The sequence below is a fragment of the Marmota monax genome, unplaced genomic scaffold (assembly GCF_021218885.2).
Source record: "Marmota monax isolate L192 unplaced genomic scaffold, Marmota_monax_Labrador192_F-V1.1 WCK01_AAM20220418_F8-fsc00008, whole genome shotgun sequence".
In the NCBI taxonomy this organism is placed as follows: domain Eukaryota; kingdom Metazoa; phylum Chordata; class Mammalia; order Rodentia; family Sciuridae; genus Marmota; species Marmota monax.
Window position 1 is genome coordinate 3,985,709 of NW_026694432.1, and position 27,600 is coordinate 4,013,308.

At 37.7% G+C, this 27,600-nt stretch overlaps 1 protein-coding gene across 1 annotated transcript; it reads left to right on the forward strand.

Annotated features, from left to right (window-relative positions):
• Positions 1-26,126, forward strand: Atpaf1 (ATP synthase mitochondrial F1 complex assembly factor 1). Its single transcript, XM_046469256.2, has 9 exons — positions 1-477; positions 3,302-3,407; positions 6,770-6,820; positions 7,461-7,523; positions 10,782-10,832; positions 11,996-12,043; positions 15,303-15,398; positions 16,465-16,572; positions 23,601-26,126. Exons 1-9 carry the CDS (start codon positions 161-163, stop codon positions 23,793-23,795), a joined length of 1,035 nt encoding a protein of 344 aa, XP_046325212.1. The 5' UTR covers positions 1-160; the 3' UTR covers positions 23,796-26,126.
• Positions 26,127-27,600: the final 1,474 nt, after the last annotated feature.

Below are 27,600 nucleotides of genomic sequence, written 5' to 3' on the forward strand. Positions count from 1 at the left end.
GAGGCACACGCAGGGCGGACAGGCAGGGCTGGAGCGGCGAGCCCCCCGTCCCCAACTCTTTACCCTCTTCCCCGTTTCGCCTAGCGTATCTCCTGAACCCGGAACCTGGGGCGCGCGGAACCACCTTGGTGTAGCGCGAGCGCCGCAGACCCGGAGGACGATGGAGGGGACGCGCGGGCCGGGGGCCGACTCTCCTGAAGAGGAGGAGACGGGGTCGGCCATGGCGGCTATGGTGATGGCTGCTGGTGGCGCGGGCCCAGCTGTCCTGCAGGTGGCCGGGCTCTACCGAGGCCTGTGCACGGTGCGGAGCCGCGCCCTGAGCCTTGGGTTCGTTTCACCCTCACAGCTGCGCGCTTTCCCTATGCGCCTCGGCTCAGGCCGGCCTTCTGGGGGCGCGGAGGGCAGTGAGGTCGGGGCCGAGCTCGAGGCCAACCCCTTCTACGACCGCTACCGAGACAAGATTCAGCAGCTGCGCAGGTGCGCCCCGGCCGGCTAGCGAGGGGGGGGGGGGATGGGGGGTGCTGGTACTTGGCCGTGGCCAGAGATTCCGCGCGTGGTGGGCACTAGTGCAGTCCCCACTGTGAAGATAGTGTATCGAGGGTTGGAGAGACTAGAGCACTGGCCTAAGATCTCACAGCTATTTAGTTTCTGAAAAGCCCTGGCTCTTTCCACAGTTGTCTTTATTTTTAGTTGTCAGAACGCTAAGGGGGACTTTTTGACAACCCTGTGAGTCAGATGAGAGAGATCTATTTTCATTGTAGAAATGGGAAAATGAAGCCTTCCAGAGAAGGGACTTTTTTTGCTCAAGGTCACATATTGAGTCAGCAGAGGCCTGGCCCAAAGTTTGGATTCCCAGGCTCCTCATTTAGGGCCCTAAACTGCATGGGAAGGAGGTTATGGGAGGGAGAAGTGCCACAAAGACCAGTGTTGTCACAGTTGTTTCATCTGTCAAACTCTCTCATGTTAAGGAAACTGAAGACCAGAGAGAGGAAGAAACTTACCAAAGGCTACCCAGCTGGTTGGAATTTGACTGAATCCAGGGTTCCCAACACTTTTATAGGGAAGGACCTAGAGATTAGAAGGGATTTGGGAAGCTAAGGAGCACAGAAGAGCCTGAAGAATTTGAAAGAAAGAGCCAGCTGAAAGAGACCAAAGGTGGAAAGACTTAGGAGAGACTTTGGCAGAGTAGTTTCCAACTCAGTCCATCTTGTTATGGCAGCCAAGCCAGGAAGCCTGCCTGGATCCCAGCTACCTGCATTTCACCACCTGCCTGCATAGGAAATAGGCAAACAATAGAAAAAGAAATTTTATGTAGTTTGTTTAAACCAGGGAAAAGTAGCTAGATTGCTTTCCACTGGTTCCACAGAAGCAGTTGCATTTGTAGAAACAAAAGCCTGGTGGTATAATATGTAGATTAATCTGTGCTTAGCCAGAGTATATGTCAGTCTTCCTTAGCCTCTGTCCTCAAGCATGAGGAGATTCAGGATGCAGAAAAGCAATGATCAGGAAGTTGCTTTTAATTTCAAAGGGGGTCTGTTTCGATCTCACTGCTATTATCTTGATCTTTCTCGATTTTTGAAACAACAATGGAATAAATGAATGGAGTGATTTTGCCCTCTGCATTTAGATATTTTCAAGTATTTGTCATTTCAGAAACTTTTCCCTGACCTACATTCCTTTCCAATTTTTTCTTTTATCCCTTAATGCACAAGCATCTGAAGAGTTGTCCACTCACATTCAGATGATACAAGCCTAACATCTCCCATTCATTCTTTTTTTTAAGTTTGTTTTTTTTTTGTTGTCGATGGACCTTTGTTTTATTCATTTATATGTGGTGCTAAGAATTGAACCCAGTGCCTCACTCATGCTAGGCAAGCACTCTGACACTGAGCTACAACCCCAGCCCACAGCTCCCACTCATTCTGAACTCATGAACAAATAATGGTTTTGCTCTCCTTCCCTACCAGATCATTCCATCAACATTTACACAGACTGTTATTTCCTGAAGAGTAAGCTTTCCAAGGTGCCACACTGACTTCACACCCTAATATCTGTTGTTCTCTTTAGCCTTATTTATTACCTAAAATTCCTTTGAGTACTATGGTCTAGCACTCATGCATACAATTGGAAGAGAGAAATGAGAAATTCCAGATAAGGGGGAGACTAACATAATCAAAAGTATAGAGCATGAAACCACCTCAGTCATTCGGGGATATTTGAACAAATTTTCATGACAATACCTGTAGCATTCTTATATACTTATTTACATGTCTGTCTCTCCCACTGGATAGTAAGCTCCTTGAGGTAGGGACTCTGTCTTATTTATTTCTCTATCCCTAAGGCCCAGGATGCCTCTCCTCTCTATGGGCTTACCATGACCCAGGTGTCTGTGGCCATTAGTAGGACTGACACAGTCCTTCCAGAGGTAAGGAAGAAGATCTGCCTATCTACATGTCAGTGAAGGGAGTGATATTTGATCTCACCTCCAGAAATGAATTTTATGGGAGAGGGGCTCCGTATAATGCCTTGACTGGGAAGGTCTACCGGGGGGTAGCCAAGATGTCCCTGGTTCCTATAGATTTCACCCATAACACTACAGTCCTTACAATCAAGGAGCTAGAGAGTCCCTGGATAATATCTTTGTCAAATATCCCACCATCAGACCCACAGCCTGAAGAATTCTTAACAAGGATGGCAGCCCAAAACTAGACTTCAAGCCTGAAGATCAGCCCCATTTTAACATAAAAGACAATTTCTCATATTCTATATGCAGGTTCTTTGGAAAACAGGTCAGGGAAACCCTCAGATGCTAAATCTTCTGCAAAATAGGATAATTGAGTTCTTTGAGTTACCCAGATCTGAATAAAACTGATGTTTAACCTGAGGAGATATCAAAGAACTAAATATGTTCAATAAAAGCTTAGACACTACATAGATGTGCTATAGGATTCCTTCCTGCGGAGATGACCCAGTAAAATGACCTCAAAATACACTTTCCATCCTGAGGATTCTTTGTCACTAGAGTGTCAATATCTTAGAGACCAGTCCCTGTATTTGCCTGGGAAGTAGCCTGCAGGAGAAAAAAAAAAAATGTTTTGCTAGCCCCTTAAGGATTAATAATAGTCACGTGGCTGGATTTGTTTTTCTACTTTCTTGACTTTCAGGCCTGTGCCCAGTCCAGACAAATACTTCAGCCTCTCTGAATTCCTGTGTCCTTTCTCTGTTGAGATGGAACACAATGCTTTATTATTTCAAAATCCAGAGCAACCCAGGTGGTTTATGTTGTTTTATCTTTGATCAGGTCTGACCCAGCTGCTTTTGAGTCTCGATTAGAGAAGCGCGGTGAGTTTCGAAAGCAGCCAGTGGGGCATTCACGACAAGGTGATTTTATCAAGTGTATGGAGAAGGTAAGACCTGCCCCTTTTTATGCTATTGGCTTACCAGTACCCCTCCCTATACCCTACAACCCTTACCCTTGAAGTGGGCTCCTTGATGGGTTAACTAGATAATCTGAACATAGCCTCTCTCTACTCAGTCTTCAACCATATATGTTTAACCTGCTGTTTCAGGGCAACATAGTGTGGTCATGGTGGAGATACAGAGGGATGAAAAAGATAGCTCCCTGCTCCCAGCACGAGCAGGCTAATGGTGAAGGCAAGGTGTAAACAACACTGGACTGAAGGAATCAGGGAAAATTTCTCAGGGAAGGTAGGACTTGATCCAGGATAGGAAGAGTTTGGGTGTGTTAGTCAGCTTTTCATCTCTGATAAAACACCTGAGAAAATCAACATAAAGTAAAAAATGTTTAATTTGATTCGTGGTTTCAGAAGTTTCAGTCCATGGTCTGCTGGCTCCAATGCTTTGGGCCTGAGGTGAGGCAAAATATCATGATGGAAGGGTATAGGAGAGGAAATGGCAGAAAGAAAGGAGCTGGAAACAAGATATAGTCCCCAGGAGCATGCCCCCAAGGTCTCATCTTCTATAGTTTCCACCACTTTGCAATAATGCCATCAGATTATGAATCCATCAATGAATTAATCCATTGATAAGATCAGAGTCCTCATGATCCAATCACTTCCCCAAAGCCCCAACTCTGGACATTACTGCAGTGGGGACCAAGGCTTTAATACGTGAGCCTTTGGAAGACATTTCAGATCCAAACCATAAGGCTAGAGGATTTGAATTAAGCCAAGAGGAGAAAGGGGAACTTTGAAATAGAACGGGGATCATTAAACATTTTCTGTAAAAGACCCAATAGTAAATATTTTAGGCTTGGTAGGCCATATGGTCTCTGTTGCAACTACTCAGTTCTGCTATTATACTACAAAAGCAGACAGTAAGTAAATGAATGAGTGTGTGGTTATGTTCTAGTCGAATTTTATTTATAGGACTGGGGGTGTAACTCAGTAGTAGAGAGCACTTGCCTAGCATGCATAAGACCTATATTCAATTCCCAGTGCCCCCCACCCCACCAAAAAACAAAAATTATTTACTAAAACAGTTGGCAAGCTGGATTTAGATTGCTGATGTCCAACTATTGCCCATTCATACTCCACTCCCACCCCTTGTTAAGGAACTAGGTTAAATAGAGGAAGACTTTTGAAAGTAAAGGATTTTAGGAAACAGTGAAGTATTTTGCCTCAGGTCAGTCCAGCAAGAGCTGTGTATCCAAAGGATGCCCCTAGCCTTGAGCAGAGAGAAATGTAAAGACTAAAGAAATAGGTTAGTCATTAACCTCCAAGTGAGGATTGGGTTTTGGAAGTGGAGATAGACAACTTACTTGGTAAGAGGATGGGCTCTGGAGCCAGATTTCAGGAACTGAATCTTAGCTCTTCTACCTACTATCTGGGTGACTCTCCAAGCAACTTATACAAGTTCTCCATGTCTCAGTTTGCTTCTCTGTGATAAAGGAATAATAACAGTACCTACCTTACAGAGTTGTGAGATATTATGCAAAACTTTTTAGCATAGTCCCTAGCACACAGTAAGTACTTAATATGTAATCCATAAGAAGTATTTAGTACATATTAGCCATTATTATCCTTAAACAAGGAATCAAAGCTGGCTGGAAAGTATGAGGAAAGCTGTATATAGGAAAATTAATCTAATGCAGTATTTTTCAACCTCTTTGACCATGACCTATAGTAAGAAATATATTTCCTGTAATAAATGTTTATAGTAGCAAGATTACCAGTCAGAAGCTCTTGGAAATATTACTGTATTGCAAACTTTCAATGTTATATAGGAAACCTCTTTGCACCTTTTTTTGTAAGCACACTTAAAAATTAACTATATAATGATAAGATACAGAATAAGTACTTAATTTTAATTATTGCAACTATTAGGTAAATATTCACTTACTATATATCTTCCTTATCTAGCTAGACAAAGGAAGGCTGATGGTAACCATATAATCAATTAGTATGACAAAAAAATTCTTCCCCAGACTCAAAAGTATCCATCTCAGGGAAAATGGGTGTTTTGTTTGTTTTGTTTTCATGGTATACCTGGGAATGAGTAGTAAGAACTACTCCTTTTTAGTATGCTTACATATGAAGAAGCAGCTACTTTAGGATGCCACTAATATATGACCAAAAGACAAGACTATATTTTTGTATAATGGATTTTTCTGCATTAGGTTTTTTTAAAAAAAATATTTCTAGTTATAGATGGACACAATACCTTTATTTATTTACTTACTTATTTATTTTTATGTGGTACCAAGGATTGATCCCAGGGCCTCACATGTGCTAGGCAAATGCTCTACCACTGAGCCATAATCCTAGCTCCTATACCAGATTTCTCTCTCTTTTGTGGGTCCAGGTTCTATATATATAATTTTTGAAAGGTTTGGATTCATTAAATCATAGAGTGACAAAAGCTAGGTCTTATGTAGAAAAAGTATTTTTTAGCTTCAAAATCCTATGTATAGGCTGTACTCCTTACCTTTGAAAGTCATAGTCTTAAACTTAGAGACTGAATAGAAGATTCAGAACTATCAGCCATCCACCAGCATTCCTATATCAACAACAACTCGAACTAGGATTTCTAGTGTATAGCTTCTGTCAAAGCTAGTAAGCCAGGAGATAAAATAATCACTTTCAGTTGTTTTTTGCCTTTTTGAGAGGGAGTCTAATTTAATGGAAAGACCGTTGAGACTGAGTACTCAACTTGCCTATCATGTATGAGGCCCCCAGGTTCAATTCCTACTACTAAAAAAAAGAAGGGAGAACTTGGGATATAGCTCAGTTGGTAGAGTGCCTGCTTCACATGCACAAGGCCCTGGGTTCAATCCCCAGCACCATGAAAAAGAAAAAGACTGAGTACTCAGAAAGACTCTAGTCTACTAAGGACACCTGCCATCGGAAATGAGAAGCAGTCTTAAAAAAATATCTTTATATTTTCATCTTTTCTGCAGCTCAGTGTGAAATAGTTGAAAGAGCCAATCACAGAAAACCCAAGCAGACCAAATTCTGCAAAGGAATCCCTCATATTCATAGTGGCAAGTATAGAATGAACTCTCAGTACTAGCTGATAATGGTTACTGACAAATCTTTTCTCATCTCTGCATCTCAAAGTCTTAGTCAGGGACAAGTTGTTTCATGAACAGGAACTCTTAGAGTAATGTGTACAGTTGTTATAAAGAGTGGAAAGAAGTGAGTTCTTAAGTGCAAAATTATTTAATGAGCTTGTGCACTTTAGCTAAATGGATTTCCTTTTTCCTATGAATAAAGCATAGATTGATATCCTGTCTCATCATGTATTTCAGACAGATACCTTGGGGAAACAGTCTATAAGCAGAGGATTCACTAAGGACAAGGTAGGTTTCTAATTAAATATAAAGATCCAAATCTAAAGTCATAGGAGACATTTTATATCAAGAGGCTAAAAAATTGAACATATTTACTGTGGTTAAGTGATTTTGTATAAGATGATTTTTCACCTAGAGATGAGAAATATTTCTATGAATTTTTGTATCCTTGACCCTAGTTCAAGTATAGGTTCTGGAGAAAATTTGAAGGAAACATAGTAACATCCTTCCTTTCTTTAGGAAGTAGTTTTAATAATCAAATAAAAACATATTTAGTCTGTCACTTAATTTGCACATAAGGAACCATCTCTGGTAAAAGAGCAGTTACATTAAAAATAACAGCCACCTTTCTCATTTTAACAGCTGCAAAGTTCTATAGAACTCATTGGTGAGAGTGAAGCATGAACATGGTGACCTAATAGATAGCCCCCAGGAAAAGAACTATGAAAAACTGTGTGGGCTGGGGACTCACTGTCTCTGAGCATATATAGATTTTCATATACTTTTTCTATACTTATTGAATCTCTGTTTCTATGTGCCAATAGGTTGTTTCCTACAAGAATTCCTACAGAATCAAGCTGTGGGGAGGGGGGTTTATTATTATTGTTTTTATTGTAGGAGTTAATTGCTTTTTATTTTCTCTTTCAAGACTCTCAGTTCAATCTTAAACATTGAGATGGTGAAAGACAAAACTGCAGAAGAAATAAAACAGGTAATGAATGAAAATGAATTGGCATACTCCATGAAAATGTGTTCTGTGAACCAAATCTGAGAGTAGAAAGAGCATACATTTTCTGATACCTCTTTTTAGTCAAAATGAAAAAGTAGTTATATGAGGCAAAAGTGATGAATTACATGAACAGTGGCATAAACTTGTCTTTCTTGGTCTTGCTCTCATATAACTAACCAACTTGTATTTTCCCTTTTTCATTCCTGTTGCCTACATCTAATTTAAAACCAAAAATACCCTATACCTGGATTACTATATTATCTTTCCAGTAGGTTTCCTGTTCCCATTTCTCCCCCCTCTACATATCATATTCTCACCAGCTGAGTCCTGCTTGCCTTATAGGGAAGCATAGCATACTGGTTAAAACATAGATTGCCAGTTTTAAGTCCTAGCTTGACCACCTCCTAATTGTCTGACATGGACAAGTTAGTTACCTTTTTGAGTCTTAGTTTCTCTATTTTAAAGCAGAGATAACAGTACATACATTCAAAGAGTTGAGAATTAAATGAATTAATATTTATAAAGTACTTAGAACAATGCCTAGTACTGAGTAAGGGCTATAGTTCTTAAATGAATAAAAATATTATGTTGGGAACCTGCTTACAGATGTTAAGTAACTTCTCATTTCTTTTTGTTTCTTTTTTTTTTTTTTTGACATTCATAATCTTCCATGATTCCAGAACCTTCTGCAAGAAACTTCTTGAACTCCTTCCTTCAAACACTCCTCATCTATCCTGCCTATTTGGTCATTGTATATGCCTTGATTTTCATTGCCAGTTACCTTTTTATGTCTGGTTCTTTTCTAATGAGACTATAGAAAAAGCTATTTTTTGGCATTTCTTGAATTTCATTTTAGGTATATGTACTATTTATCAAAATAATAATAAAAGTAACATATCTGTCAGGTATTATCCCTAGTGCTTCATATGCATTATTTAATTAAATTTTTATGACCACTCTGTGAAGAAGGTGTTGTCAGTCTCAATTTATAGTTGAGGGAGCTGGAACTCAAATCCATGTCTGTTTGACTTTGCATCATATTCACTTAGAGTTGTAATGCATTTCCTTTGGATGTTATATCATTTATTTTACCAAGGAGTGCAAGTGGAACATGGGATTGGAGCTAGAATCTACATCCATGTCCTCCTGACTCCAGATCCTGTACCAAACAAAATTTCCTATTCTCAATAAGTTTAGTGGAGGGACAAACATAAAAACAAATAAAACCAGCACAAGATTCAGTTTCTGTTAATAGAGACGTATGCAAAGTCTCAGGGGGACATCAGGCTATGACTTTGGGAAGGAGTGCCAGTGGAACTTGGGCACCATACATGTCACTTCGGAGCAAGAAAACCAGGTCTAGGAGGCCTGATCATAGAGTTATCATTTAGACCTATAAATGTAAATACAAATTTGTGTTCATTGAAATAATTTTTGAGTAGTGAAGGCCAGCCAAGTTAGGAAATATCTATTAGTTTAATAAATTTCAGTGTTCATTCATAAACTTTGCTAATATCATAAATTAAATCAAAATGATCAGAATATGCTATCCTTAAATTAAGAAGTCTGGCCTGGGGATATAGCTCAGTTGGTAGAGTGCTTGCCTTACATGCACAAAGCCCTGGGTTCAATCCCAAGCACCAAAAAAAAAAAAAAGAGAGAGAGAGAGAGAGAAAGAAGAAAGAAAAGGCAATGTTAGGCTGCATTAGTTGAGTGGTTTGCTTAGGTTCTAGGAAGTAGTGGGGTTTTTTGTGCTCTATATTTTGGTAAGCTAGATCACACTTTGATTAGTATCTTCAGTTGGGACTTGTGTGTGTGTATGTGTTTGTGTGTGTTTATGTGGTGCCAGGGATCAAACCCAGGGCCTTGCACATGCTAGGTAAGTACTTTACCACTGAGCCATCGTTCTGGGGCCATATATTTTATGGGAATATTGACAGAGCAGAGCAATTTTAGGAAAGGATGACCCATTCTTCAACATGTGCTCACTCAGAGGTCTCCTTGGTTCTGATGCCCTTCTTGACTTCTGTGCCCTGGTTAATGTTGTCATTTTGTGTATAGAATGTGTCTGTTATCTCCTCCTGCCTTATTTCATTTCATCTGATTGAAATGACCAAGTGAGACTACGTGGAAAAACGTAGTTGTTCTCAGCTTCAGAGAACAGGAAAGATTGGGGGGTCAGAGATAGAGAGGAAGGCTTTTCCAGTGAGAGCCAATAACATAAAAAGCTGGAAAACAATAAAAATAATAGTAATGAAAAATATAAACACAGAGCATGTATGTGATATAGAGGGGATTAAAAAAAACAAAGACAGTATTGCATATATATTATATCTATTTATATTATAACAGAAAAAATATTCTTAAGATATGCTAGAAACATATATCAAAAATAACAATAGTGATTCTTTTCTGGTAGTAAGACTATGGGCATATTTTTCTTTTCCTTATTTTCTAATTTTGTAATTTCATTATATAAATTTGTATTCCCTACACTTTGGTATTTGCATCATGAGAGTCAGCTTCTGTCTTATCTATACCAAAGTCACCTAGAAAATTTGATCTCTTCCTTATATGAAAGACTTTCAGGAAGTAGGAAGCTGCCTATAACATGGCAAAATTAGCTAATAAAGGCTAGCATTACTTTTAGTGTTTACTTTGTGCGAAGCACAAACCTGTATTAGTTCAGCTAGTCTTCACAACAATCCTGTGAGGTTGATATTATTGCTATTTTATTGATGTTATTTAGGGAGTTTCAGTGATTTACCCAAGGTAGCACAGCTAGTAAATGATTGGAACTGGAATCTACATCCATGTCCTCCTGACTCCAGATCCTGTACTCTGAATAACTGATGTTCTGGCTATCAGTAACAGGCCCACAGTTGTCTGGAGAGATGAGGATTTGGGGAGGAAAGAAAGAAGATACCAAAAAAAAAAAAAAAAAAGGATCTCAAAAGAGGATCACAAGGCACATCTTGAAAGGAGTGATTTCAAAGGTCATAGAATCTATTTCTCTGGCAGAATTTGTTAGTAAGAATTAGAATTTAATCATTTAGAGGAGTGTGTGGCATTAAATCATCTTTGTAATTATATATTAGTTATAAAAGCACTATAGTGGGTTTTTCCTCTTTGCTATTAAGTAGAATATTATTCTGAGCAAATGAAAATTATCACCATTTCTTGGCATAGGTTGAAAAGATTACCCACATATCACAAATTTACCCCTTTTTTTCTATACAGATTTGGCAGCAGTATTTTGCAGCAAAAGATACAGTCTATGCAGTTATTCCTGTAAGTAGTTTGGACGGGAAATGAAAGTGTTACAGTATGAAGGTCAGTGCTCTAACCTTAGCCGGCAGTTGCCTTAACTTTTCTTGTGTTTATGGCCTCTTGAGAACTTGGATTTTACAGCTCTGAGGGTTTTTATTATGCCTTAAGCGCCAAAGATTGGAAGCTCCATATGGTATATTTATGGCTTTTGTTTTCCCTCTTTCTGGTTTAGAAATGTCTCTGAGTTAAGTCTCTGACAAGGGAGCATGGTATAAGTTCATGTTGCTGAGTAATTTCCAGATGTCTTTTATTTCTTTTTGATGTTTTCAACCCGGCTGTTGGAATTTAAGACATAGCCTCTAGCATAGCTTTCTTCACTTCTTATCTATAAATAACATACCCAAGTTGACTTGGAGCTTCCTCCTAGTCTTTCTGTGGCATTTTCCCTTAGCAAATAGCATTTTCTTGGTTTTTTCCCTCTTGAAATTTCTGTCTTAGAGATTGTCACTGGCTTGACCATTAAGGTCTGTGACTGGAAAGGGATGCTGTTGGCTTCTCTAGTTTAATGCCCTTCTGCTGACAGGAAAACATTTTAAATACTGGGTTATCAGCTAGTTCTTCAATGTTCTTTTTCTTCTCTGAAGAGGAAGTGGCTTAGATTAAGCTTAATTATATCACGCATAAAATATATACTTGCTTACACGAATAAGTGTAAGAATAAGGAAGAAAACAGATAGAAGGATAAAGCCAGACCTTTTGGTTGTTATGTATGAGGGTATCACTATCAGTTTTTGCTTTGTTCTATTTTTTAGCCTCATATACATATACAGCTATACCCTTCATGAGTTCAACAGTCAAAACAATCTGTACTTTTCATTATATTTTAGATTTCTTATACCAAGTTAGTGTTTGAGCAAACCTTCTCAGCTCTCCCTTGGACTGACTTAGTGAGTTCCCTGGAGAGTTGAAGCATTATTTTCACTCTTAATTCTGATAATGAACAGCAAAGCACACATCTGACTTCTCTTGTCTTTCTGTTACAAGAGTGATTTATAAATTATGAAACTTAAAAGATTGTTTTAGTTGTTGATAGTTCTAGAATCCAATCTTGGTGAATTTAATTGTGACTGTGGTCTTTTGTGTTTCCCTGTTTGTGAACTAATTTACTCTTTTCTGACTTACAGAAAGAGAAGTTTGATTTGATCTGGAACCGGGCGCAGTCCTGTCCAACAGTAAGTTTTTGGTGACCACGTAAGGATTGCTTAGCAGTACTGCCAAGAAAGGTGTTTTCCAACCCATTCCATCATATTCCATACTCTCACTTGTTATGGTGTACTGTTTATTTAACAAAGATGCCCACATATTAATTGTACTGATAAGTGATATTTATAGCCTTACAAAATAATGTGGGTTTTACCCAATAAGCCATGGGATTTTTAGCTCTCTGCCACATATCAGGCCTTTCTGATGTTGGTCTTCATCTATTAGGGTAAGTGCAAGGTACCTGAGACCTTGATCTTTGCAACCTCTCTCAAGTTCCTAATTTACTGGCAATTTTCTTTGTAGTTTTGGCCATGCTATTCTGGTAATATGTGCCTATTTTTGAGGTTGTTGCTAAAATAATGAGCTTTCAGAAGGTTCCAGGGAAAGAGAATGGGTAGCTGACTTTACAGCTGGGCTACTATTGGTAATAATTTCTAGGATTTTTCAATTTTTTTTCCAAACATTGCTGACAAAAAATAAAGAATTATTTAAAGCTGGAGATATAGCTCAGTTGGTAGAGTGCTTGCCTTAATCCCCAGCACCACACATACACACAAAAAAAATCTAAGTAAAAGGAGAGATATGTCATGTTCTTGGATTGGATGACTCAATATTGTTAAGATGTCAGTTCTCTCCAAATTGATCTCTAGGTTAAATACAATTCCAGTCAAAATCTCAATAGGCTTTGGTATAGTACTAAAAACAGTATAGAGCTGGGCATAGTGGCACATGCTTATAATCTCAGTGACTTGGGAGGCTGAGGCAAAATAATTGCAAGTTTGAGACTAGCCTGAACAACTTAGCGAGGCCCTAAGCAACTTAGAACCTGTCTCGAAATAAAAAATTAAAAAGGGCTGGGGATGTGGCTCTGGTAAAACACCACTGGGTTTAATCCTCAGTACCAAAAAAATTGTAGTATTAGCATAAATAGACATAGAAATCAGTGGAACAGGATAGAGTCCAGAAATAGACCAATTTATTTCAGGTTAGTTGTTTTTCAAGAAAAATGGCAGAATAATTAAATAGGAAAAGGATGGTTTCAACAAAGGTGCTAAAATGATTGGATAGCCATATGAAAAGAAAATGAACCTCTACTGTTATCTCATACTACATAAAAGTTGATTCAAAATAGGTTGTAGACATAAATAAAAACTAATGGAAGAAAAATAAAAGAGGAAGTCATAGGTTTAGTTGAGCAGAGATTTCTTAATTATGCCATGAAAAGCACAAACTACAAAAGAAAACAAATCATTAGATTAGGTTTCATCAAAAGTAAAATATTTGTACACTTGTACACTTATATTCTTAACAGCACTTATCAAAATAATAAAATGGTGGAAGCAACCCAAGTTATGTTAAAAACTCTTATTACAATAATAAAGAGGACAGACAATGCAATTAAAAAAATGGACAAGAGATTTGAATAGATGTTTTACCTAAGGAGTGAAGTGACAGATAAGCAGCTGAAAAGATGCTTATTAGTTCTCATTGAATTCTCATTAGTTATTATGAGAATGCAAATTAAAACCTTAATAAGATACCACTAGAATAATTGAAATTAAAAAGACTGATGATGCCAAGTGTTGGTGAAGATACGGAACAACTGGAACTCTCATATACTGCTATTGATTGTATAAAATGGTACAACCATGTTAGAAAATAATTTCTTTAAGTGTAAGCCCACACCTACCATATTAACTAGACATTCTATTCCTAGATATTTTTCCGAAAAAACTAAAAGCAGTCATATACTGACCTATTCATGAATGTTCAAATAGCTCAGTTCATAATAACTAAATAATAGAAATAATCCAAATGTGAGTCACAAGTGCATAGAAATATGAGGGGGGAGAGAGAAAAAACATACATCTGCACCTATACACACAATAATCTTCAGCAATAAAAATGAATGAATACATAGAACAGCATGGATAGATCACAAAACAATAATGCTGAGTGAAAGAAGCCAACCTTCCCTGATAAAGGACATATTCCATGCTACCATTTATACAAATTCTAAAATATAGACTGATCTAAAGTCACAGAAAGCAAATCAGTGATTGCATAGGGACAGTAGGGGATGGGGAGGTATGAATTACAAAAGGATACAGAAAAACTTTTAGAGACCATAGACATGTTCATTAAGTTGATTATAGTAATGGTTTCACAGTATGCAAGTAATAGAACAAATCAAATTTTAATACAAATATTAAATGTATAATATGTGCTTCAAATGTATATAATTTATTATACTTCAAATATGCCTAAATAAAACTCCATAAGCTTATTTCCCCCTAATAAAGAATATCAAATAGCCACCAAGGTTGTCTCAGATATTTAATAGTAATGAATCAGAGCCTGAGTAGTTGCCAGTAAGAAAACAACTCTGTGACTAGTATCTATTGGACTTTATTTTATTCTGGCACCATTCTCTACTGCTCATCTTCAATTCTAAGCATCCTGGGCATAAAACTAATAATTTCTTGGTATTTAATCTAAAGTCATGTGCCAGTATTATTAAATGATTTTATAGCAATTCGAACAAGTTATTTCAATACCATTAGTAAACTTAGAAATTGAAAAAGACCCAAATGTTCATTAAGAAAAAAATAGATGAATAAATCGTGAAAAATGTTTGTAGTAGAATTGCATACAATAGTGAAAAATTAAAGGATTATATTTATCAACATATATTAGTCTCAGAAGCCTAATATGAATTCAAGAAAGGAAGTTATGGGTTGTGGCTCAGTGGTACAGCACTTGCCTAGCATGTGTGAGGCACTGGGTTCAATTCTCAGTATCACATATAAATAAATTAATAAAATAAAGGTCCATCAGTGTCTTATAAAAAAAAAAGCAAGTTATAAGAGGATATATACAGTTTGATAAGATTTAAAGTTTTTGAATGCTCAAATAGTATATTTTGCTTATAGATTTACACATATGTATTAAAAATATAAAAACAGAAGGGAATGATAGATAGATACAGGACTGAATGTAAACTCTAGAATGGGATTGGAATGGCATGCAAAGGGATCCTCAAATTATATCTCTAATGCTTTATTTCTTAAGTGAGCTGAAAAGTGTTATATTGTCATATGAATTTCATAATTCTAAAATGTTTTAAAAAACAAGTATTGATAAAAATGGGGTAATAGATGCAAGTGGATGGACCTAGAGCAAATGGCTTCTTTTATTTAATTGTCTCCTTGTGTATTTTTTTCCCAGTTTCTGTGTGCACTACCAAGAAGGGAAGGTTATGAGTTCTTTGTAGGACAATGGACAGGTACTGAACTCCACTTCACTGCACTTATAAATATTCAGGTAGGTGGCTTGTGCCCTACCAAGCAAAAGGGTAGGAAGAAAGGCCTGCTCGTTGTTGGGACTAGAAGCCCTTTCTGAGGTTTGGGGCACAGAATATTTATTAACTCCCAGCATTATTTGTTATGGCACTGCTGAACTATCATACTTTGAATGTTGGGCTATTTTTCTAGGCTCCACTTAATGTCAAGAAATTAGAGAAAAGACCTTAGATTACTTTTTCTTACTATATCTGGCTCTCTTTTGTCTTTTCCCCAGACCTCAATAGCTCTTACTGCATGTGCCCCACTTAACAAATATGGCTAAGTTAGGATGTTATCTTTTTAATCCAAGCTATAAGCCCACTGAGGAAGGTTCTGTGTCTTTTGTATTTTGTATTAACCAAGTCAGCACCTTCTGAGGTGCTAGATTAATATTTTCCATTTAATGAATGTCATTTTGTTTGCTTCCTTTTTTTGTTTATTCCCAAACATTAGATTCAAAGCATTTGAATCTTTTAAACAAAAGTCGATATTTTGCTGAGCAAGGTAGCTCACAGATACTTCCTAGTGAAATTATGATGTTCTCATACTTTTTCCCTCCTCCCTTCCCTAACCAGATTATATTTTAAAACTGTACACTACAAATCTGGACTATATCTCTAGCTTTTGTTGCAGCTTACTCCATCTTCAGAGACAGCCAAGGAGAGTAGATTTTAGCTATGAAATGAACTAGTCCATAAAAGTGAGAATTACACAGGCATATTGCTTTCTTTAGAACTTTTGGTAGCTGCTTGTGCCATTTTGGTTTTAAATGTATAGTCACAATGAAGGATTCACTGCCTTCTATAAACATTTTCTGGGAAAAAAGCCAAATCTTTTCCAATTGAAGACACAAATAACATCCTGCAAACTGTCAGTTTCACTGTGCCTTTGTAAGTCTGACCTTGCCCCCACATACCAGTCGTCCAACTCACTAGCCACCCAAGGGGCTTTTAAGAACCAGAATTTCCTCCAGACTCTCTATTGCTTTGAAATTGCAGTTTGTTGTGGTGGTACCTTATTGAGCTTGATAAGTATTCTTCTTGCAGACCCGGGGGGACACTGCAGCCAGCCAACTGATTTTATATCACTACCCTGAACTTAAGGAAGAAAAGGGCCTAGTACTGATGACAGCAGAAATGGATTCCACTTTTCTGGTAAGAATCAACATTTACCTCTTTGAATTTACTTAGTGGTTCTGAAGGTGTTACTCTTCTGTGAAAGTTCATGAGAGGTAAAATTCTAGAGACCTAAAGGTAATAGGTACAGATAATGTGGAACTATGGATTATACAACTCCCCACAGAAAACACTCTTAGTATTTCCCTAATTTGTTTCTTATTTACAAAGTTGAAAATAATTTGATCTTGCTCACACTTTTGCTATTTGAAGCTACAACACATCCTCAATCATCTTTTCACAACTCTGAAATCCATAGGCTCTGAAAATAATTTTCCTTTTTTTAAAATATTTATTTTTTAGTGATAGGTGGACACAATATCTTTATTTTATTTTTATGTGGTGCTGAGGATCGAACCGGGTGCTTCACGCATGGTAGGCGAGTGCTCTACCTCTAAGCCACAGCCCCAGCCCCTGAAAATCATTTCCTAATACTCATTTGGTCACAAACCTTACTTGACCTTCCCAGCAGCTTGGGACACTGAGGCAGGAGGGTTGTGAGTTCAAAGCCAGCCTCAGCAACTTAGTGAGGCCCTAAGCAACGTAGCGAGACCTTGTCTCTAAATAAAATATAAATAAGGGCTGGGGATGTGGCTTGGTGGTTAAGTACTCCTTGGTTCAATCCCTGATACCAAAATAAACAAACTATACTCGGCTTAAATTCATTTGGGAGGTAAATGTTCATTTAAACTGAGATGAGGCCATTTATAGTCCTATTAGTCCCACTTGACATAGAATATTACACATTTTATTAGGGAAATACTAAGTGTATTTTCTGTGGGGAGTTGTATAATCCATATTTCCATATTATCTGTACCTATTACCTTTATAAAGTAATTCTGAATCCAAGACACATCTGACCGTAAGAATTTCAGGTAAGAGATATGGTGGACAAATAAATGGCTTCCTGAAGTGTAGAGAAGAGCTGAAAGTCTAGAATAGTTCTCTCTTTTATCTTCCTCTACACTTCTCACATATGTAACCTTCATTATATACATGATTTCCTTTTCCACTTGGAATCACCAGGATAGAGCACTGACTACGTTCATGCTCACAGCTAGTAATGTCCATTGTGTTCTCACTGCACAATACAAGAAGTAGTTTTATGATTACTATACAACTTCTTTGTCTAGTTCTTGCTCATTTCAATCTCAGTATCTGACAGAAATAGTTCAGGGTGTCCTCAATATAGTGACACTTTAGAGCCTCTTTACCCTGAGATTCTTCATTACAACATTCACTTATTTTCCCTGTCTCTCTTTCTCTTAGCAGATGCATAGTGAGAAGGACAGTGTTATTCAGCTAATATATCACAGTAGCATTAATTAATTCCCTGATTTTTATTCATAACACTGTCCAGTTCCATTTTTCCCATTCTTCCTTCCTCATAAATCTTCTGCACATCATACTCAACTGGAAGGCACCTAAAATCCTTTCTAGAAATGCAGATTTGCCATTAACTGAGATAGACAAGATTTCAGAAGTAATAGGTTTGGAAGAAAAATCAGGAGCTCACTTCTAGACATGTTGAATCTGAGATACCTATTAGATCTCCAAGTAGTAGGCAGTTAGATATATGAGTATGATATTCAGGGGAGAGGTTCAGGCTACAGATACAAATATGGGATTGTCAACACACAAATTGTACTTAAAGCCACAAGACTGAATGAAATCACCAAAGAAATAAGTGAAGATAGAGAAGAAGTCTAACAACTTGAGTCCTGGAGAGATGAAGAAGTATCAGCAAAGAAGATTAAGAAGGAACAGTTGTGAGGCAGAAGGAAAATTAAGATGGTAGAATGCTATAAAAGCCAAGAGAAAAATGTTTCAAGCCATAGGGATTGCATAATTGGCCAAATCTCACTTGCTTATAGGACAAATGAGATGAGGACTGAGAATTTATTAGATTTAACAAATATGGAGATTTGGGGGAACATTTATGAGAGCAGTTTCAAAGGAATGGTATAATGATACAAGCATGATTGGAATAGATTTAAGAGAGGATGGGAAGAGAAATTAGAAAGAGAAAACATTAATAACTCTTAAGCGAAGGAAAGAGTGGAGCACTAGCTAGAGGAAGAGAAGTGGGAATGTATTTTGTTCTGAATATGGGATAAATAACATTTATATGCTAATGGAAAACATCCAATAGAGAGGGGAATATTGATAATACAAGGCAAAGAGGGAAAGAGTGATATTTTTGAGTGGACAAGTCTGAGAATGAGGGTTTGATTCTTGCCAGAAGCATATTAACAGAGAGAAGTCAGGGTATAAGGACACAGAGTTAAATGGATAGAGATAATAGTAGCTTATAGAAGTGCTTGCCCCATTGCTCAGAGAAAAGAAAGCCCATCACTGAGAGTAAGCATGGAAAAATAGATGTTAGACATTTGAGTCAAAAAGAGAAAGTATGAAATTGTCTAGGATTGATCAGCAAGTTACAGACTGTGGACTATATCCAACCCACAGGCTGTTTTCATAAGGCCCATGAGTTACTAATGTTTTCTACATCTTTAATTAGGTTAAAGAGAGAGAGAGAGAGAAATTTCATTATATGTGAAAAGCATATGAAATTCAAATTTTAACATCCATAAATAGAAGTTTTATTGCAACATAGCCACGTACATTCGTTTACATACTATCTTTGGCTGCTTTTGTTCTACAGCAGAATAGAATAGTTAAAGATTCTATGATGTACAGAGTCTAAAATATATACTATTCATGGAAGTGTTTGCCTGCCCATGGTATGACAGCATAATAAGAAGAGTGAATTTTTGTATAGGTAGGGCACAGAGATAAAGTTGAATTTAACTAGGGGTATGGTTTGACCAAGTAGTATAATAAGTGATTGAGGGGTCAGGAAGTTAAAGATAGATGCAAAGGAATGATTATAATTATTGACCAAGGAATGAAAGCTGAGTAAAGGGGAAGTGAATAGATAAGGAAAGTTTGAAACAGTGAGAATTGTGGGGTTATAGATTGTTGGAGTTGGGAGTGAATTAGAAAAATAGGAAATAGTAGACAAAGTGCATATGTTTCACATTGAGATTTGGAGGGAATACAGTTACCTATAATGACAAAGTTTGATTTGACCATGGAAATGTGATAGAGTGTGCTATATTTTCTGGTCTTCAGTAAAAGCACAGCATTTGATTATATTTAAAGAGGATTCTAGAGGTCAGAGGAGGCCTTTTCTGCATTGTTCCTTTTTTCCATTGTTCCATACCACCTCATTCTGGTGGTCTCAAACTGCTACACAGTTCTTATCACCATGAAATTTGTTTCTTGACCTTATAATATTTGACAACATACCAGGAAACATTCATTGCCTTGTATAAATGACTATGAGGCTCCAGTATAGTACAGAACTAGATGCATTAGAATTTATTGTAAAGTTACATGATATAGAGAAGGGAAACCTAGAAATGTAATATGCATGTATGGTCCCATATATACTGGAACATGAAAAGTGCACCTTAGGTACAGCATTTCCAAGTATAGTAAAGCATTAATCTCAGATGAATAGAAATATGTAAAAACTAGAGGTTTCTTCTGAAGTGACCTTCATGCTAAAAAGTTAGTAATATATTTTAAAAACATAACCTTGTTTGACTCCACATCTGTATCATTAGATGATTTTATTGGAATGCAGTTGGTGCTATATAGGGTTCAGAAGTGGGGTCAGGGATGGGGCAATGTGCCTAGCCCAAAGTGAGAAAGCTTCCTAGAGGAGGGACAGGGAAAGGGAGGTGTTACCAACTGAGAAAATAACATAAGTAAATGTTAATATACATATATTATGTATGTATGTATGTATGTATATGTATCCCAAGCCATTTGGGATACATATACATACATACATACATACATAATATGTATATATTTATATATATATATATATATATATATATATATATATAAAATACATATTTTTTAAGGAGGTTTGTAGGACTGTATTTAGAAGTTTGGCCTTATCCTAAAGGCATGAAAAGAGTTATTAAAGGGTTTAATATAGAGTAACCGATGAAGAGTTAGGTTTTAAGACCACTAACCTTAATTATTTGCTTCCTAAACATTCTGCAGTTCTAGTTAGTCAGTGTGATCATTTAGAAGACATTTGGAATAGTCTGGGCCAGAGATAGTGCAGATCTGAACTAGAGCAGTACTAGTAAAGGTGGAAGAGAGAAAAAGACTGCAGAAATGGAGAGGGAAAAATATGGGCAGGACTTGGTACTTTGATTGTAAATATGTATTGTGTTAGTCAGCCTTTTGTTGCTGTGATCAGAATACCTAACAAGGATAATTTAGAGGAGGAAAATTTTATTTTAGCTGACAGTTTCAGAGGATTCAGTCATGTTTAGCCAACTCCATTCCTTTGAGCCTGAAGTAAAGCAGAAGATCATGGCAGTTGGGAAGCAGAAAGAGAGAACAAGGAGCCAGGAACAAGATATAGTCCCCAGAGGCACAACCTTCAATGATCTGCTTCTTCCAGCCACACCCCACCTGACTACATTTACCACCTAGTAGTCCATTGAAATTATTAATCCACCAAATGGATTAATCCACTGATGAGCTTACATCTCTCATAATCCAATCTTTTCATAAAAGCCCTATCTCTGAACCTTACTGCATTGGGAACCAGACTTTCAAAACATGAATTTTTTTAGAAGGACAATTCCAGATCCAAATCATAACAGATACAAAAAAAATTGAAAGAGAAAAAAAATCAAGTCTGTTAATAATACCTTCTTATTGAGCATCACAAGGAGTTAGTATATTTATCTTTGTGGGTGTTGGAAAGGGAAGAAACCCCAATGTTTTATGTTGAAAATCAAGAGAATAAAAGGCTGAGTGAATAAGGAGTAAGGGATGCTTTCCATAACCCTCCAGGAGAGAAAGAGAGGTGTCTACCTCTCTCCCTATAACCTACCTCCCTATACACCATTTAAACTTTTTTTTAAAGTGGCGGGAGGAACCCTTTATCCAAACAAAATCTTATGTAAAATCCCAGGAAATAACAGCTAAAACTGAGAGGAAGGGACCTGAGGCACCTCCACAGAATCCTTAAGATTCTACAGAATATTTTGGATAGCACTGTTCTAGAATGAACACAGCTAAATTTGCCCCTGCCTTCACCATCCCACCTCAAATAAAAGATTGATATCAGAATTCCTACCACTCTGGGGCTCAGAAAATGGTAGTAACTGCCTCATGTGGCAGCGCATTTACTTTAGGGTTTGCATCTGATGCACGTTTGAATTTAAGAAAGGTAAATTGATGAAGTAAAGTTAGTGGCCTCTATCATAATCTTAATTATCAGAAACGTAGTGGAGTGAAATGTAGGGAAATGTATTGAAATGATATGGAAGGATTATTGCTATTAAGACATAAGAGATTATAGCTCTGTCTTGGATCACTCACCCTTGGGTATTATTCAATTCTGCCACTGGCCAACTACATGACCTTGGCCTTGTCCCTGAACCCCATCTACTTTGGTTTCCTGGCCTATTAAATGAGAACTGGATGATCTCTGAGGCTCCTTCCAACTTTAAAATTCTATTAATTTTACATAGCTAGGTTTTTGGGAAAAGGATTTTGATTGAAGATCCAGTCTCAGAGATTAATGCCTAATGAGAAATTACCTAAAAGTCCCAGGGAGGGAATAGAGGTGAAGCACAGCCTACAGTATTTATAAACTCATCTTCATCATTCAGTAGCTAGACACATCACACTTTGAACAGTCAGTTTTTATGGGAATTTTCCAGTATCTTTTGGGGCTTGATTTTGGCCGTATGAACATCATGATGATAAATAAGTGCCTCTGGTGAACTAGAACTGCAGAATGTGTAGAAATAAAAGTCAGAATCATTTGAGGTAATTCTTTTGTGAGGTTTTGAGGGTGTGGCCCTTGCCCCACAGTCCTGTGCTCACTGTGTCCCTGCTCTGCCTTTAGAGAAAATAACCTTTTCTTTTTCTGGGGTTTTGCTGGTAGATTGGTTATAAATGGCTACATAACAAATTACTTCAAAACTTAGTGGCTTAAAACAGCAAACCTTTATTGCCTCATAGTTCTTTAGGGCAGGAATTCAGGAGCAGCTTCGCAGGGTAATTCTGGCTCAAAGTCTCATGAGGTTAGGATGTTGGCTAGGACTGTAGTCATCAAAGGCAGATTGAACTTAAGGATTGATTCACTTCTGGCCCCACTCACATGGCTGTTGGCAGAAACCTTGTTCCTTACCACATTGGGTTCTCCATAGGGCTACTTGAATGTCCTTATGGTAGCTGGCTTTCCCAAGGGTGAGTGAACCAAGACAGAGCTATAATCTCTTATGTCTTAATAGCAATAATCCTTCCATATCATTTCATCTTAGTCTGTTTGTTAGCAGCAAGTCACTGAGTGCACCCTCCCTTAATGAAATGCTCCACCAAAGGGAGAAGTATCTTACAATTTGTGGACACATTTTATTTGAAACTATCACAACTAGCTTTCGCATTATTTTTCACACTGAGGTGGTATCAGTAACAGATTTTATTCAAGTATAAGTCTGGTTAGTCAAGAACTTAGTACTTACAAAGTAGTTCTCAGACCTGGGTAATCCTTGCTCTTTTTTTCCCTTGTAGTTATATTTAACAGTTATTTAGAAATTGAATGTAGAAGGAAATTGTGAACATATGCATTAGTTTATTCAGCAAACATTCACCAGATGTCACTGTGTGCAGAAATATAAAACAAGTCCTGGTCTATATCTTAGAGGAATTTGTATTAGGCAAGACAGAAAGAGCGGGGAAAAGGACAAATATAATACAGTGTGATAAATACTTTTATAGTAATAAACATAGGACGATTTGGTTTTATGGAGTAGGAACACCTAACCAAGGCTTGGGAAATCAGAGTTAGAGCTTTCGGAAGCAGTGATTCCTAAGAGCTCCCAACTACCACAGAACTCAGACTCAGAGTTTTGTGGCCCTGTACAAGGAGAGACCTTATAATTCTTTTTACCTTTCAGAATGTTGCTGAGGCACAGTGCATCGCCAACCAAGTCCAGCTCTTCTATGGCACTGATCGGAAAGAGACCTATGGTTTAGTGGAGACCTTTAACCTCAGACCAAATGAATTCAAATATATGTCTGTCATCGCTGAATTGGAGCAAAGTGGACTTGGAGCAGAACTGAAATGTACCCAGAACCAGGATAAGACTTAAGAGTTGTAAAGTTTGACCCTTCATAGAGCAGCTCAGCCCTGGATAATCTAGAGCCCACCCACCCCCTTGAACTTAGGAGTTCAGCATCTAATGAGGAGTCTATCTTGAGTTGCTCTATGTGCTTATTGCAAAACGGGATTGTGGAGATGAGCCCTAATACTTGATATTCAGGAACAGAGGTACCCAAATGTTCTGATAATTACCTCAGCACACTTGAGGTTTCCTTTTTAAGTATTTCTGGTCATAAAAAGAGACAGCCAGGAAGCTGCAGAATGGTTGACTTGATTTTACATAGTATTACACTGCAGTTGCTCATTTCTCCCAGTTATGCATCTTTGTGAACTTGTGCCATGATGATAAACTTGAAGATCTGTAGTTAGATATGGGCTTTATATACTTTTTCCATGTGCCAGTCAGCTGGCCAAAAGCACAACCCAAATATCCTGTTAGGCTCTAATATATGTTGTTATATATTCCCATCTAGATGCGCCCACCCCCCCAGAGTTTGCTTTAGTGTAGCTGGTTTGGGGTATCAGCAGATTTCAGGTACAACTGGATAAACAGATATAGTGCCTGTACATTGTTAAACCACAATTTGTGGTACCCATGCCTCTAACTCTTCCTATTAGAAGCTATGCATTTGAAAGGGGTGAATTAGTGCAGTGTAAATAAAATAAGGAGGAGATCATTCCAGATTTGCATGATTTTTTTTAACAACTAAGTATTACATGAAAAAATGGTTAGACACACATGTTCCCAGATTGTGAGAAATTGTAGCAATAATAAAATCTGGCTCACAGTCTGTTATACAAAATAGTGAAATCTAAGCTGTGTGCCGTCTGTCCATGGTATCAGTGCTGTGGGTTGATTTTATCGAAAATCATCTTGGAGCTGGGCATATGGCTAAGTGTTAGAGCACTTGCCTGGCATGAGTGAGGCCCTGGGTTTGATCTCTCAACACCAAAAAACTTCATCTTGGGACTCCGCAATTTCTTGAAACTCCAGAAATAAGAAAGTTGTTCTTCAACACTGGAAACTCATGTGTTGTAGTATCATTGTTATGGCTCTAAGCTCAGTGATAGAAGAGAATGGTGGTTACACTCCATCCTTCTGAGCTCAAAGTACCTGGCACCTGCTGTATTATTGTTAATCACCTGTACCATGCCTTCCCTTTTCTTTATCTAATGTGCTCCAATTGTCTACTACCCCTGTGGAAGATCTGGGTGACACTGAATTATGGTGAGTAGACATTTAAGCTGTGTGCTTGCATGTGTGTGTATGTTTTTCATTATGGAAGACTTATTGGACCTGTCCAGAAGCTTTTTAAAAAGGATTGGATTTCCCATTATTTATTCGAGCTGAGTATTTTGTTGTGCTTCTAAGTCAGTGTGTAGAGAGTGTTTATTTTAACTTAAAGGAGTTGCTATCCTTTCTACATTTTCTCTAAATATTGAGCCATTTCCAGCAGACACCTGTAATCCCAGCTACTCAGGAGGTTGAGGCAGGAGGATGGTAATATTGAGCTAATCTTGAGCAATTTAGTAAGACCCTGACTCAATATAAAATATAAAAAGGGCTAGGGGTGTATCTCAGTGGTAGAGTACTTGCCCAGCTTGTGTAGGGCTCTGGGTTCAAGCCCAGTACCACAACAGAAAACAAAAATGTTGAGCTATTTGCAAACTCTGGACCAACCCTTGGTCCTGACAATTCATCTTTTGAGAAACTTGTCTGGTATCAGCCCTGCCACTTTCCTTCAGTGCCCTCCAATATTCTGAATACTTTGTATCCCAAGAGTCTTTGAAGTCAGGTGGGATTTCATTCATGGGTATGTGGTTGTTTGCCTTTCCCTCTAGACAGACCCAGTTAGTACATATTCTTCCTTACCCCATTCCCCCCACCCCCCAGTACCAGGCACTATATCACTGAGCTACATCCCCAGCTCCCTGATATACACACTTTTTTTTTTTTGGACAGCATCTCACTGAGTACCCAGGCTGGCCTCAAATTTGCAATTCTCCTTCCTCAGCTTCCCAAATCACTTGGATTATAGGCGTGCAACACCATACCCAGTACATAGTGCATTTTTCATAACACCTCCACTAGAGGTGAGAAGATGATGAAAAAAAGAAGAAATGGCCATTTGTTTTATGGTTCCTCTCATCTTTGCCCTCAATCCCAACTTGCCAAAGAAGGATGTATCCATGGATAAATTATATTGAGTGTGAATAAACTACCATCTGGCTGTTCTTTATATTTATTTACCTAGAGAGATCTAACAAAGAACTAAAAGAAAATTGTAACATTTAATCAATAAATTTGTCCCCAGTGTCAGTATGGTGTTATAGAAAATTGGCAGACTTTAAGAGAATCTGGGTTCAAATGTCTGTTTGCTTTTCTCTTTACTTTATAATGTTGAATGAATTAAACTCTGTAATTCTTATTTTTTCATCTGCAAAAATAGGGATTATTATACCTACCTCATAGGATTATTCTAAGAATTGTTACCTTATATAGACTGTAATAGAACTTGATAAATGGCAACCCCTTCCTCCTTTCTTTCCCCTGCTCCTCATTAAAAACTAACATAACTTAGTATTTCAGATGTACAGATCATTCCTCATTCCAATTAAAGGACAAACCCTATGTCATGGTTCTCAAATGGATTCCTCAGAGTATTTTAAAATACAAATACCCAGGCCCCTGACCTACTTAATCAGAATGTTGGGTGCTGGTAATCTGTATTTTAACAATATATTCCAGATACTTCTGATGTAAGTAATTACTGAGCCACATTTGACAACCATTATTTATTTTTCACAAAAATGTCCATTAGCTGGGTCTTGTCTTTCCTTTAGACATTGACCATAGGATTTAAGTTTTTCTGCTCTTTGTCTTCCATTGTGGTCCCCTTTGCATGTTCTAGTTATATTATACTTATTTATTCTTGTGTCTTTTCCCCACTAGACTGTAAGCTCCTTGAGGGTCAGGATTTATCTCTGTTTCCAGCACCAAGAACATGACCTGGACCACAGAAGATAATCAGTTGTCTTTTGACTAAATAAATGACATAGATTTTAGCCAAAATGTTATTTTGTTGGGGTGTGTGTGTGTCTGTCTGTCTGTCTGTCTGTCTATTTAGAGACTGTGGATTTAAGAGAAAATCAATCTCTCTCTCTTTTATTTCTTTATTTTTGTGGTGCTAGGGTAGAAACCTAGGGCCTTGTTCATAGTAGGCAAGCTCTCTACCACTGAACCACATCCCCCAGTCCAAGATAATCTCTTTAACACTCAAAGATTGAGAATTTGTTGAGTAGAAATATTTGTAAATCAAGATACCAAGTTATACACCACCAAGTTTGTATCTTACCTAGTCCCCCAGCATTACCTTGGTGGGCTGTCTACTCAATACAGTTTAACAGTTATTCACAGAGCAACTCTTCCACAGCTATTGTGCTAAGTGCCAAACACAGGAGGATGAGGAAGGTGTGATCCCTGTTCTCAAGGTGTTTTTCAGCCATCTGTTTCTCTCTTGCCTCTGATTCTATGCCACACATCTAGCACCTGGTCATAGTTTGCCTATCTCAAATTATGTTATTGGTAGGATTGTTTGCCTATTTCTCAGACTTATTGGTACTTGCTTCTTCTCCAGTTTAGAAGTTGGATCCATACGTTGATTTTTTTGCATTCTCCACAATGTTGACTTTTGGTTCAGTCTGGAAGAAGATGTATTAATGCCCACTCCTCCAGTCATTTTTTTAAATAAATTTCTTTATTTATTTTAATTAGGTATATATGACAGCAGAAT

Coding starts and splice junctions, on each gene's coding strand:
- Atpaf1 (XM_046469256.2), top strand. CDS start 161: ATGGAGGGGACGCGCGGGCCGGGGGCCGACTCTCCTGAAGAGGAGGAG. Junction 10,833..11,995: donor CAGTCTATGCAGTTATTCCT/GTAAGTAGTTTG, acceptor TCTGACTTACAG/AAAGAGAAGTTTGATTTGAT. Junction 15,399..16,464: donor CTGCACTTATAAATATTCAG/GTAGGTGGCTTG, acceptor TTCTTCTTGCAG/ACCCGGGGGGACACTGCAGC.